Source organism: Acartia tonsa, chromosome 3 (assembly GCF_053477335.1).
Source record: "Acartia tonsa isolate MP-2025a chromosome 3, ASM5347733v1, whole genome shotgun sequence".
Lineage (NCBI taxonomy): Eukaryota > Metazoa > Arthropoda > Copepoda > Calanoida > Acartiidae > Acartia > Acartia tonsa.
The window spans coordinates 11,617,783-11,631,655 of record NC_137262.1 but is presented as its reverse complement, the minus strand read 5'-3'; the positions used below and the strand labels follow the sequence as shown (position 1 = coordinate 11,631,655).

The window sequence follows — 13,873 nt, the reverse complement described above, 5'->3', positions numbered from 1 at the left end:
ACAAGGAAACCATGACAATGACCTACAAGGCCATTGCCAGAAGTGTGTTGGAGTATGCTTGTCCTATATGGAGTCCTGTTATATCAGAAAACAGCTGGAAAAAGCTACAAAGATCTCAGAATCAAGCTCTAAAACTCATCACTGGCAATCTTAAAATGGCGTCAGAACAACACATTCATCAAGAAACTAAGATTCTACCAGTTAAAGAACACTGCCTGATGAAATGTAAACAATATCTACTGACCTACCATCAACCCGACCATCCAGGTGTTAAAAACATTCACAGACCACTGCCAGCAAGAAATCACCTGAAACCGACAATACAGAAATACAGAAAATGCATTAAAAAATACCTTCCCATTAATGCAGAAAACAGGAAGACTAAAATCAAGGCCATACACACATCTGAAGTAAAAACTGCTCTTGAAAATCTTCCTCCTAACAGAGTCCTTGGAATTAAACCACCGGACATTAATAAAGAAGAACAAACTCTTTCTAGACATGCCAGATCTCAACTCTCTCAATTGAGATCTGGCTTCAGCCGCAGACTAAACAGTTATTTACACAAAATTGACGAAAATATTGATGACAAATGCCCTAGCTGTAAAAACTCACCACATGACACAAGACACCTGTTTAACTGCCCAGACAACCCGACTAATTTAGATGTTTTATCACTTTGGACAAAGCCAAGATTGGCAGCAGATTTTCTTAAACTTGACGAGGGTTCTACCTGGCCTGATTAAATTTGCAATGAAATATATGAAGCTAATACATGTGCGTTAGCAGATACATGTGACCGTCCTCTGGAGGCTAACCAACCAACCAATCCAGGTTATTATTTATGTTATTTAAAGATTCTTCTAACCAAATACAGGTATCTAAAGGGATAAGACATTGGCAGATATATTAGTGTGTATTCCCATTGATGATACACAAAATTATCCCTTCAGTAGATCTAAATTAGTGGTTGAAACATTTGGACACTCAATGAATGAACCAACCTATCAAAATTCAACAAAAATCTCCAAAGTTTTTAGGCAACGAATAAGAAAACTTTATTGTAAAACTTTGGGTACTAGTGTAATAAACAGTCGAATGTCCCCTCCATCCCTTAACAAACTAGCATCTTCTCTTTGATTAACTAGGAAGCTTTGAAAGATGAAGAAAAGCTCTCAAAAAATCAGCTTTTGACGTCATAAAAATGAGGGATTATTCATCTCTTTTTAAGGGGTTTTCTTTCCCGCTCCTCCTCTCCTAATCCCTCATTTTTATGACGTCAGAATTTTTTTTGAGGGACTTTCTTTGTTTTAAGCTTTGGTGGTGATATTTATCTTGGGAGAATTAAAAATCTGGGCTGATATATGGATTTTTATTATAAAAAGCATAGCATCTATAATTTGCTTTATCGGTCCGTCTATACTTATAATTATCGAAATAAATGTTATGGCAATTTTCTTTTGAAAAATCATGGCAATCACATCAAATGATTTATAATTTTTTTAAATAGGAAATTATTTAATATAATTATATTTACTGATTATATAGAATAATAATAATAACACTTTGTATGTTAGAAGTGGTGATTTTCAACATTTTTACTGGATTTATTATAATCATTATTACAAACAGGGGGAATACAATTTTTCTTTGCATGGAAAAATACTTTTATTAATTTATTTTTAGAAAAATATTTTTTTCATTGTTTTTTCAGTGAAATAATTAACTCTAACTCTTTTAGGAGCAGATTTAAAGGTTTCTTTAAGTAAAAAAAAGAGACCTAGAGATAAAGGTTGCTAAATAAAAGGGGAGCAAAACATTGGGGTAAACATGTTATTGTCATAACTAGCTTAAGTAGAAGCTGCTTAAATAGGGGTTAAAAAAAGGTGGGGGAAAACGCCCCACGCCCGATCGATTAAAAAACTCGTAGAGAGCCTATTCTTAATAAAAAAAGAAAAGGATTAAGGAATTTACTTTGCTAAGAAATTATCCTATTATAAAAAGAAGTAAAGCTTATTTGTCTGTAGCTTAAGATTTCAATCTATTGAGCCAATTAAGCTCTTCATTTTAGGATATCTTCAAAAAGAAGCTTCCCGGATGGTTTTAGCCTATTTCATTTTGAGATTAAGTCTCAGGATAAATTTCCCTAACCGTTCGTATACAGAGCCCCTATATGCTAGGGGTTTGCGTCAAGTCAGATTTATGAAATGGTTCGATAGATCGATCACTCTGGGGAGCTCAATTTCATTCTAGAAAGCTCAATATCATTCTAGAAAGCTCAATATCATTCTAGAAAGCTCAATATTATTCTAGAAAATGTCATAGGCTATTAAAAATACAAACTTGACTTATTGATTTCGAATAGTAAAAACTCTAATACAAAGCATGGCTCGGCTGCCGCGTCTCAGCTGCGCATAATCATCAAATCTAAACCTGCTTGTGGGCAAAAAATAAAATTCTGAAAAGATGGATTATTTAGGAAAAGGTTTGGTACTTGCTTACATGTGGTAGACTGGAGCACCGAAACCCCCCCCCCCCCCGCTTAGTTTTGACAAAAATCAAAAATAAGGGGGGGGGGTAGTTTTTTAATGTCTGGAAAACGGCAAGGAGGAAAAGTGCTCAGCAAGGCAAAGACTTAACCCCCCCCCCCCTTAATTTTGAAGAAAATCAAAAATAAGGGGGGGGGGTAGTTTTTTCACTGTACAACACGCCAGAAAGTTGAGTGAGGTAAATCAAGAAAATCCAGTATACCAGAGGGGAAACCTTATTACAGGGATTATGGCGTGTTGTACAGTGAAAAAACTACCCCCCCCCCTTATTTTTGATTTTCTTCAAAATTAAGGGGGAGGTTAAAAACTACCCCCCCCCCCCTTATTTTTGATTTTTGTCAAAACTAAGCGGGGGGTTAAAAAACTACCCCCCCCCCTTATTTTTGATTTTTGTCAAAACTAAGCGGGGGGGGGGGTTTCGGTGCTCCGGTCTTCACATGTAAGCAAGCACCAAAGGTTTAGACATCCATGTGCAGTTATAAAGTTATAATATGACGATATAACTCAGGTTTGATAATAGTTATTTCTCGCATCGTATTATAAACAGCTTTCCGCAGATATAGAATGTACAATTATATGAATAAAACCAGTTTTAGAAAGCCGGATATAATACGATGCTAGACATAGTTTTTTCGTATGGATGAGAACCGGTTCCTATCCACCGGGTTCGAATGAATACGAGAAAAAAACTGTTACCTTCATTAATATTAGCGGCGAAAGTGAGAACTAGAAGAACAAGGATAAGAACATTGATAAGAGTAACATTCTTCAATGAAGATTCCTCTTTCTTACAATCTGCTGTTGATGCTACCAACGCTTCCGCCTAAACAGAAAAAAATATATTTATAGAATATTGGTTTCTTTCAGCACTAAACATATAAATGAAATGACAATTATATTTAACAGAAGCGAAAAATATACTAAATGATTATCATAAAATGATTTCGAACATTAGAGTAAAACATTAGATGGAGAAAGGGTTAAATAACTGTATCTCCCCATCGCAACCACCTTGTGCAACCATTCTATTGGGTCATTGAAAATCAACTAATGATGTCGCTTATATTAACTCAGCCAAGTAGCAAAAAATAATTTAGAAGCAGACGAGAGGGATCTTTGAAAAAGAAAGGGAGGTAGTTGTCTGTATAATATATACATCTATACTATAGATCTGTTTTTTGAACCATATAAAATCTAATTATTCATTTTTTTCAGTTTTATGTTCATTTTATGATTATGAATATTCTATTTATCCTAAATTTTTCTTAATGTAATTTAAATGTTTAAATTTATAGACGAATATAAAAAACATGGAGTAGAGCAGTTTTGTTATTTAATCGTTTATTTTGCTAAAAATAGAAAAATTATGTTAATAACAACATACTTAAATGTAAAGTACCTACACTTAAAAAACTTGAAAAAAAACGAGGATAACTACCTAACGGCCCTTGTAGTAAACAATATAAAAGTACGGCTTGTCTACTTTTTTTTTGTTTGGCTTGTGGTAACTAGTAACATTATATAATGGATTTTTGTTTACTTTTAGTTTCGGTAATTTAGAATATTTTTCTTAAATAAACTCGAACATTTTTTTATTCATTTTTATATTTTATTGTAATTTTAGTATTTGCTATCCTATAAAACTGAATAGTTATGTACATTAAGTTGTTTTAAATAAAGAAGAATTTTCTTGATCAGGTTTTAGGCTATTCGACGGTGCCAGGGTGAGAATAAAGCCCAAGGAAACATAAACAATAATTTTTAAACAGGCGATTACGATGAAAATTTAAATGAAAATATTTTTTTTTAATGAATTAACAAATTATTTTACCAAAAACTATTTTAAATAAAGCTTCCTTAATAATTGTAATAGTTGTTGATAGTTTGCATGTATCAAACCAATGATATTATTTGCCTAACTAAAAACTTTTTAATGTTTCCCAAGAAGTCAGCGATATCAACAAGTAATTCTAATCATATGATTCTTATTTTGGGATATATATATGTTTTATTAAAAACACTTTAAATCAAATTTTGACATTAAAAAAATCACTTTATCGGTTTGTTGGTGTGAATAATAACTTGATATCTCTGAATATATAGTGGTTTGTTGGTGTAAATAATAGCTTGATATCCATGAATATATAGTGGTTTGTTGATGTGAATAATAACTTGATATCCATGAATATATAGTGGTTTGTTGGTGTGAATAATAACATGATATCCATGAATATATAGTGGTTTGTTGGTGTGAATGATAACTTGATATCCATGAATATATAATGGTTTGTTGGTGTGAATAATAACATGATATCCATGAATATATAGTGGTTTGTTGGTGTAAATAATAGCTTGATATCCATGAATATATAGTAGTTTGTTGATGTGAATAATAAATTTATATCCATGAATATATAGTGGTTTGTTGATGGGAATAATAACTTGATATCCATGAATATATAGTGGTTTGTTGGTGTGAATAATAACATGATATCCATGAATATGTAGTTGTTGGTTATAGTGTGAATAATAACTTGATATCCATGAATATGTAGTTGTTGGTTATAGTGTGAATAATAACTTGATATCCATGAATATATAGTGGTTTGTAGGTGTGAATAATAACTTGATATCCATGAATATATAGTGGTTTGTAGGTGTGAATAATAACTTGATATCCATGAATATGTAGTGGTTGGTTATAGTGTGAATAACAACTTGATATTCATGAATATATAGTGGTTAGTTGTTGTGAATAATAACTTGATATCCATGAATATATAGTGGTTTGTTGGTGTGAATAATACCTTGATATCCATGAATATATAGTGGTTTGTTGGTGTGAATAATAACATGATATCCATGAATATATAGTGGTTTGTTGTTGTGAATAATAACTTGATATCCATGAATATATAGTGGTTTGTTGGTGTGAATAATAACTTGATATCCATGAATATATAGTGGTTTGTTGGTGTGAATAATGCACTTGAATCAACATTTTCCTTAATGTACAATCTACATACAAATATAACATAGATAATGGACAAAATAGGAAGGGATAAAGCGTGTTGTTATTGTATCAACATAATAAGTATATCTTAATTATTTGTCAAGTGCACCAAAATATATATCAAGTTAATGGATAATTCTAGATATTCTTCATTTATTTTCAGGTGCTCTATCCTTCTTTATTATTATATCCACTTTATAAACACAAAGTATAACCTGACATATGATATACATACTGTGTGCCCAAAAATTTCCTTTTTTCAGTTTTGTGAAACAGAGACAATGTTAAAAATGAATAGGCCTTTTTTCTGAAATTTACTTAAGTTAAATTTTATATCTGATCATTTTATAATATAAAGTTACAGTTGAATCTCCTGTAGCCTCTAGGAGAGGGTATATGAGGTTATTAATAGTATAAAATCACAAAAAGACTTTACTAAAGATCACCTACCGACGAAGCCCAATCTGTCCCACTTTTGAGCAAGACGATTCCCTTTTCTCCCATCTCTTTTGAAGAGATTTTCTTCCCCTCCTTCCCTTTTTCTTTTCCCTTTATATGGCGTCATATAGGAATCTTCTTGCTCAAAAGTGGGACAGAATGGGCTTCGTCCACCTACCGTCTACATTTTTTTTATATATTGGAGTTTAAACAAATGGCTTTTTTAATTTCCATCCAAGCACCTCTCAGTATGGCTGCATTTTTAGACATGTTAAAAAACCTAAACTTTTTCAGAGAATCTTTTTTCATATTCTTGTTAATTGTGTCATAGGGACACCCTGTAAAAATATTAATATACATTTTATATAGATGTATTGATTATAAATTACAGGGTTTACCTTGGCTTGCATGCACATACAGTCTGTCTCATTACATGTTTGGGATCACGTGCAATTCAAAGTAAAATATTCCTGGTAACAATTATCCCCCAAAATCTACATATATACTGTATGGCAGCTTGCAGTGTCTCTATAGATTTTTGGGGGTAATCATTGCCAGGAAATTTTACCGTGAAGTGCACCTAATCCCATATTTGTTTTGTGCAGGGAAAATTATTTCATTTTTTTGTGTATTTATTTCATTGCATTAATCCTTTAGTATTAATTTTTTATTAATAGGGAGTTATAATAAACAAATGCCAATTTTCTAAATATTCTTTATATATCACGTAAAATATGCACTTTAGATGTCTTGTAAATAACGCAGCAACTTAATAACTAGGGACCGTCCGTGAGACCTACTATCTGTTTAACAGGGCTCGTAAGCTGCCGAGTCAGCTGCGACGAAGCCTATAATTTTAACCCATTTGGATGCTTTGGATTTTTTTTGTGAAATAAGGATCTTCATATTTGAATCAGGTTTAGACTTCCAGCTGCTTTTTTTGTTACTTCTAAAAGGTTGATTTCCCTGAGGCTTACAGGCGGCTGTCGCGCGACTGCCGAGCCCTCCCTTTTAAAGTTAATATGTAACTTGCACCAAAGCTAAACATTTTCTTCAATGGTTTTCACTTTATTTTGTCAATGGTCGAATAATGCACAATAATCCGTCAAACTTTTGGCAGACCAAGATTTTGTTTATATTTAGTGACATATGATTCAATCCCATAATACAAGCAAAGAACCTAATTAATTTGACCACAAAGACTTTGTAAATGTATTCTAATATAAAAATACCAAGAAAAAACACCAAAAATAACTGCAAGTTATCCATCAATCCATTCATATTTGTATAAAAATATATTCACACTTCTGACATATTTGACAACTCTCCATATGTAAGTCAAAATAACAACAAAAGAAAATGACGTCATTAAAAAAGTTAAATATAAAAAAAGAATTGAAAACACATTGTTGTATTTTCTTGACGTATTCAGAACTCTGTTTTGTCAACATAAAGTATTTAATAAGGAAATGTGTCAAAGGCTTTAATTATATCGAGTAACATGCTGACATGAGTAATTTTAGTACCGAAGTTGCTCTTAAATTCAATGCATTCGCATTCTGTAATCTAAGAAATATTTTTGTGTAAATTCCTCAAGCTCTGCAGAGTAACCAGCCAAGAAAAAAATTTATTTCTTCAATTGCTATTGAATGTACATGGCTGAAAATTCTTGAAAAGATTCTCCTGGTACATTAGGGCTTGTAAGACTCTCTTCATCTGCCTGTCTATTGATTTTTGTCTAGATTATTTACCTATTGTCTGTTGTTCAACTCTGGAATATTGTCATCCTTGTTCAATTATACATTACAAAGCTTTCTTCAACTAGTTTTTCAAAACAACTTTATAACATAGTGAAGTAAATAATCATTGCAATCTTTAAAGGTGCTTGTTAATAAATTGACTGTTTATTTATTTTTCTTTTCAAGGAGGCTTTATTTATGTCTTTGGTTGGTTTCATGTCCTTGACACCCCATTAAGAAGCAAAGTTCCCAGCCTTAATTTCAAAACATATGCATTCAAATTCTTAAACATTAATTTCTTTGAATACAATACTTGTAAATAGTTGTCAGATTTGAAATCAATGTTTTAAACTTGATAAATAATTAATGTAGCAAGTGTAAATTAAATATTAATTTATTCAAGGCGTCATACTGTGCTACTGGGTGGTTCAATATTATTTTTCCATATCAAAACAAGCTCAGATAGGTGCATAAGTATATTTTTTAAATGTTACACTTCTATTCTCTAATTGCCTAGGACAAAAATTGTTAGACGTGCAAAAATATTCTTAGGTGTGAAAATAATCTTTTAGTTAACAAGGATGACAACATTCATAAAAGCGAAGCACTGAAACGGTAGGACAAACGGACATTAACACTTGTAGAGTGTCAGAACTGAATAATCTGAATAATAATGTATACGGGTCGATACAAAATTGTAAGTAAATTTGTTGAAAAATTGTTTGATACAGGATAATGTTTTTGGACATACTTACATTTTTAGGACTTGATTATAGAGTTGCTTTGCTTTTAATATTGTACTTTGTTGTCCCAGGAATCAGTATACAAAAAAAACAGATCAATCGGATAATTAGATTACATAAAAATTTGTTGTTAAAACAGTAAAAATATCAAAATGTTTAAAATGCACGTACGGACATTCTGGAATGATTATAGAGTTGCTACGCTTTCTAAATCATACCTAACTACTAAAGGAATCACAATGCAAAGTTTGAAATCTATAGGACAATTCTAACATATAACATAATTTTATATATAGTATTGTTATTTTTTCCTAGTTGCTACGCATGCATAAGTAATTAAGCATTTTTGTATTTTTTGTACATGTATTGATTATAGAATAATGTCTGATTATCTAACCATCAATTATAAATAAGAATAGGAACAATAGTTTGGATAAAAAGAATATATGCATTACTTAATAGTCTAGAGATAGTTTCTTTTATACATTACAAATACATTATTTAATGGTTGAATACATTGGTAAAAACAAAGCTTTTCAACATGTTATGGTGTGTCTGTACGGCTTATTTGTTTAGGTTAAAGATTACCTAATGTAGCACTAATAAATATACTTTTCATAAGCCATAGCATATATATATGAAATTATCAGAAACAGATAGTTATCAGAATTACTTATTATATCATATAATTCAGATTTTTAAATATTCATTTCTAGAACAATTTAGCTTTAAGTTATAAGTAAAGCATATCCATACGCAACACTCAAATAGTTTGTAAATATAAATTTTATTCAACAAATTTCGTTTTAAAAGCAATTCTATTATTATAGTTATGATGAGAGATTTATTACACCCAAAAAATCCGTTTTCTTTCTTACTACAATATTATGACGTTTTTAGTTTTTACTTAAAATTTATTACCTGTGCATTTGAAACCGCCGAGGCGTTAAAAAACTGCTCCGGCTCCGCCACCATATCTTCCGGATCCAAATCCAGGACGGTTCCGCCGGCGTGCGTCTTCCGGTCACCAAAGCTGGGGGTCTTGAAGCCGGCACCCCCGTCTTGTTGTTGTTGCATAGAGGTTGGGGAGGCGGGGGAAGGGGTGGTGGTGCCGTCTGCTGAAAATGTTTTGTTTGCACATGGTCCTGTTAGGTAAATACAGTGTTAGTCTTAATTTTTTCTATATTTTAATTTGTTCAATATTTGTCAATAGCAGAAAACAAACATGAATTTTACACCTTTATAGAATAAAAATTTAATAAAATAATGTTAAGTACGTGGTTGGGTACAAATGGTAGTCTGAACTCACAAATGCAGACCTATATCTTTTATAGCAGCTAAGAAAATCACAAATGTGTTAAGAAACTCGGGCAGGCTGACGGACAGACATACTCTAGAGCAGTTGCGTAACAAAAAATCAATTTTACCAGTTATTATTAACCAACTACAGCAAAAAAACACATAAAATGGAATATTCCACAATTTTGTTTAAAGGTATTATGTGAAAACTTTCAGGATATCGGCAAATTCATTAAGTTTCTTAATTATATCAACTTTACAATTATACTTTTCTTTTTAGTACTTCAGCATTCTAGGATTTTTGTTTTTCATAGTTTTAAGAAAATATTCATTATGTTTCTGTGAATAGGAAAAAAAAAGATGCAACATTGATTTCTTTTTTTGTCGGCCCCAATAATGAAAAGGAGAAAGAGATTAATGGTCTTCATTTTTTTCATAGACAATTTCTATATAACCTTATGATCAATGCATTTCCAGCACTGTTAAGAACTGGTTTCTTCCCTGCGGAAATAAAACTGCTATTTTAAACAGTGTGAAGATCATCCATTTTATTTACCAATGGGACTTTTATGGCCAGGCTGGCCTTCAAATACTTAGAAACCAGGAATAAAATGATAAATTATCTGAGTATAAATTTTTTTCTGTTTCTATGTATCTCATACAACATTTTCGATAGTGATTCTGTATTTTGAATGTTTGTTTGTTCATTCATCTGTCTGAATATTAGAATAATTGTGCTAAGAGTACTACAAATTCTTTTGGGAAAATGTCTTTTCTCTGCTAATGTTAAGATATGCAGTTGTTTATTTAGAGATTTGGCTAACCAATGAGAATTTAGATGCAGCCAAAAAAATGAGCATTTTGACTTTATTAAATGGTTATATTATTTATCCAAGTCACTTCTGTTGAATGACAAAAATATATTTTTCTTGAGGTTTAATATACCCTTGATTCCTGTATCCTATACCCTGAACCACATTCCTTTAACTACACATTTGTCTCCCTCTGATATTTTGTACTCAAATGTACTTAAATATAAATTTTTTTTCTTCTTTGTTTAAAGCAAAACTAAACTTTTTAAGTAGTAAAATATTTTACCAAAAATGGTATTTTTATAGTCTGACTAAAATATTTTTATATTTTTTTGTAATTTGTAAAATTTATAAAAAAAATCTTTAATTTAATGATTTTAAAGCCGTTTTTTTAGTTTTGAGTGAAAGAGATTCAAATCTTGAGTGCATTTTTTCCTCTCTCTCTCCACTCTCCTTTCTAGAATTGCAAAAATCTTTGAAAACTTCTTTCTCTAACTCAAAACCCAATCTTTGCTTTTATATTAGAGTTAAACCAGGAGTATTACATCCATTTGAAGAGGTAAATTAAAATGACACAGCTGTAATATTTAATGTACTTTGGATGAATTTGCTGAGAAATTGCAAAAAATGTATGAAATAAGAAGACCATTTTAATGACTCTTGATCAGTCTATAAATAAATAGTCTTGTGTCTTTTTCTAGATGTTGAAGCTATATTAGTAGTATGCACTAAAGGAAACCAATCTTATAGAATAATAATATATATTAACTTTTCATGGATAAAGGCATACATTTTATTGAAATCTTTTTTTTTAAATTTTTCTATAAAATATTGCTAACAGTTATATATTATTTTAACTTATATCATAATAACAATAAAATTTGAAATGGCAATTTAATTTTTTTCTGTTTTTAATAAATTTTTTTTCAAATGTCCAATTTTCACTGAGTCAAAATCAGTGTTTTTAAAATAAAAGACCTTGAAAAAAAAATGATTATTTGTTATTATTTCTTTTCATTCTAAATATCCCTAAAAGAAAGGAATTAAAATGTGTATAGAAAGCAATATGTGAAACCACTAGAAATGAAGTTAAGTTGAAAGTAGGGTTTATGGCATTCCTGTTAAACTTTTAACAACCTTTCCTTGTTTTTATTTACAGTGAAGTTGGGATAAAAATTTCAAGAAAAAACCATACCAATTTGACTGTTTTTAAATTTTTTAGATTAAAGTAGTGGCGGTGCAGATTTTTGCCAGGGGATACCAATCAAAATTGACACACCTCTTAAACCATAATCAAGGGGTTTTAGAGAGGTGTATAAGTTATGGCAAGAGGGATGTAATTTTATTATCCACCCCCCTTATTATGTTAGGGGGGAGGATACAGTCCCAAATACCCCCTTGTGCACAAATGAATTAATGAATTTATTTACTCTTAATTATTGTTTAAAGTTATTTGAAGGCAAAGAACTAATGAGAATGGTTTATCTAAATATTTGGTAATTTTTAAAACTATAAATATTCTATAATCTGATCTGAAGACTTTTAATATGTTTTTTTTTGTACATGTTAAAATAATACAACTTTTTAGTAAAATTTAGGCTTCAAATTTCATCCAAGGTTGTTGTACAGCTATGGAGATTAATCCAACTGCATAATCTTTCCATAAACAATATTCTTCACAAACAATATATAAGGACATAAAATTTATCCAGAGAAAGGAATTTTATAAATATACCAATTTTCTTCTTATTCATATAATTGTTTGATTTTAAACTTTTTATTGTCTGAAGTATTTTGGTTGATTATATTAGTTGGCTTTGACTGCTAGAATCTTGTGTACAAAACGTCATTTATACCTCTCATTTATTTGTTGAATAAATTTTAAAAAGGATTTTTTTCTACTGGGCTACCCATTATCTAACACAACATAACCTAACCTGGCCTTAAGTAATAGACAAACAAAAAAAACTATCCTCCTCACTCTAACAGGGGCATCCAAGCTTTTATTTGGGGGGGGGGGGTAAATTTTTTTAAGTAAATACCCCCTCCTAAATGGTAGGGGTAAATTTTAAATGAGGGGAGGGGGGTAAAATGAAATAGAAAATTTTGGGGGTGCATACGGCACCTCGCAATTCGTTTGGGGGGTGGTAATCCTCACTTTACCCCCCCCCCCTCTTGGACGTCTATGCACTCTAATACTATTTTTTTAAGGGAGGGGGGGGGGGGGTAACATTGATGCGAGTTAATTAGTCAAATAGATAAATAAGCAAAATTTTAACATCAATTCCCAATTCCTATATTTCTGATTATATCCTTTTCTAACCTTTCAAATACACACAATACACATTAATAATATATATCACTGGGGTACAAAATATTCATTTCTAACAGTTTTCGGAAATATAGTATTCAAGTTCAGAAATCAGACATAGGTTCTGGTTTGATTGGTAACGTATAGAATATAAAAGAAGTACATTATTTAAAACTAAAAAAAATCTATAATCTAATTAAAACTTTTCCAGATTGGCTTTTAAACTGGTTAATATCCGCTGGATTAGAACCGATTCTTAGCAATACTGAAAAATAATCCATAACATCGTAATGCAAACAATTTTCCACGAATAATAAAATAAAATCATAAAACTAATACCAGTTTTGTCAGCCACGAGTGTTCGAAGGCTCGTGGCTAACAAAACTGTTTTTTTCTTATAATTTTCAATTCAATGTTATGCTATAGGGTATCACCCACAAAAAAAAAAAAAAAAATATTGTTATATTATCCTATTTTAATTATCCTATTTTATAAAGTATTTATGTCTGTAGCAAAAGATGTCGCGAACTGCTGAACCGATATGGTTCTCCTTTACAGTGAAGCCATTTATAGGTCCCGGGATGGTTTTAGGCTATTTCATTTTTATCAAAAAAAGTCGTTGTATGGTTTTCAGCTATTTTTCTGCTCCTTCATATTCCTTCAAATATTCCTAGATACTAGGGACGCAGCCGCTTTTCTAGAATACAAAGTAGCTTGATGTCTGTCCCTTAAGATCTTGGTAACCACTGAACAGATTGGATTCTACTCTTCAGGGAATATATCTACTGGTCGTGCGATGGTTTTAAGCTATTTTCTTGGGGGTTGGGAAAAAAAATCCTCCCAAATTTTTTTATTGGCAGGTAATTAGAACTTTGGTGGTGGCACCACTACAGGTACTTTTCATCCTTGTTCTATTTATCTAAATGCATTTTTTTCCCTTTGTTGTTAATGTAAATGTGTACAGTGATA

At 31.0% G+C, this 13,873-nt stretch overlaps 1 protein-coding gene across 1 annotated transcript in view; it reads right to left on the bottom strand.

Moving 5' to 3' along the window:
* Nucleotides 1-13,873, bottom strand: part of LOC145313315 (uncharacterized) — a 75,535-nt gene that overhangs the window by 37,240 nt on the left and 24,422 nt on the right. Inside the window, exons 3-4 of the mRNA XM_080152661.1 lie at nt 9,404-9,627; nt 3,246-3,372 (exon numbers count right to left, since the gene is read on the bottom strand). Coding sequence (XP_080008787.1) covers nt 3,246-3,372; nt 9,404-9,627 — 351 coding nt within the window. The remainder of the gene's footprint in view (nt 1-3,245; nt 3,373-9,403; nt 9,628-13,873) is intronic.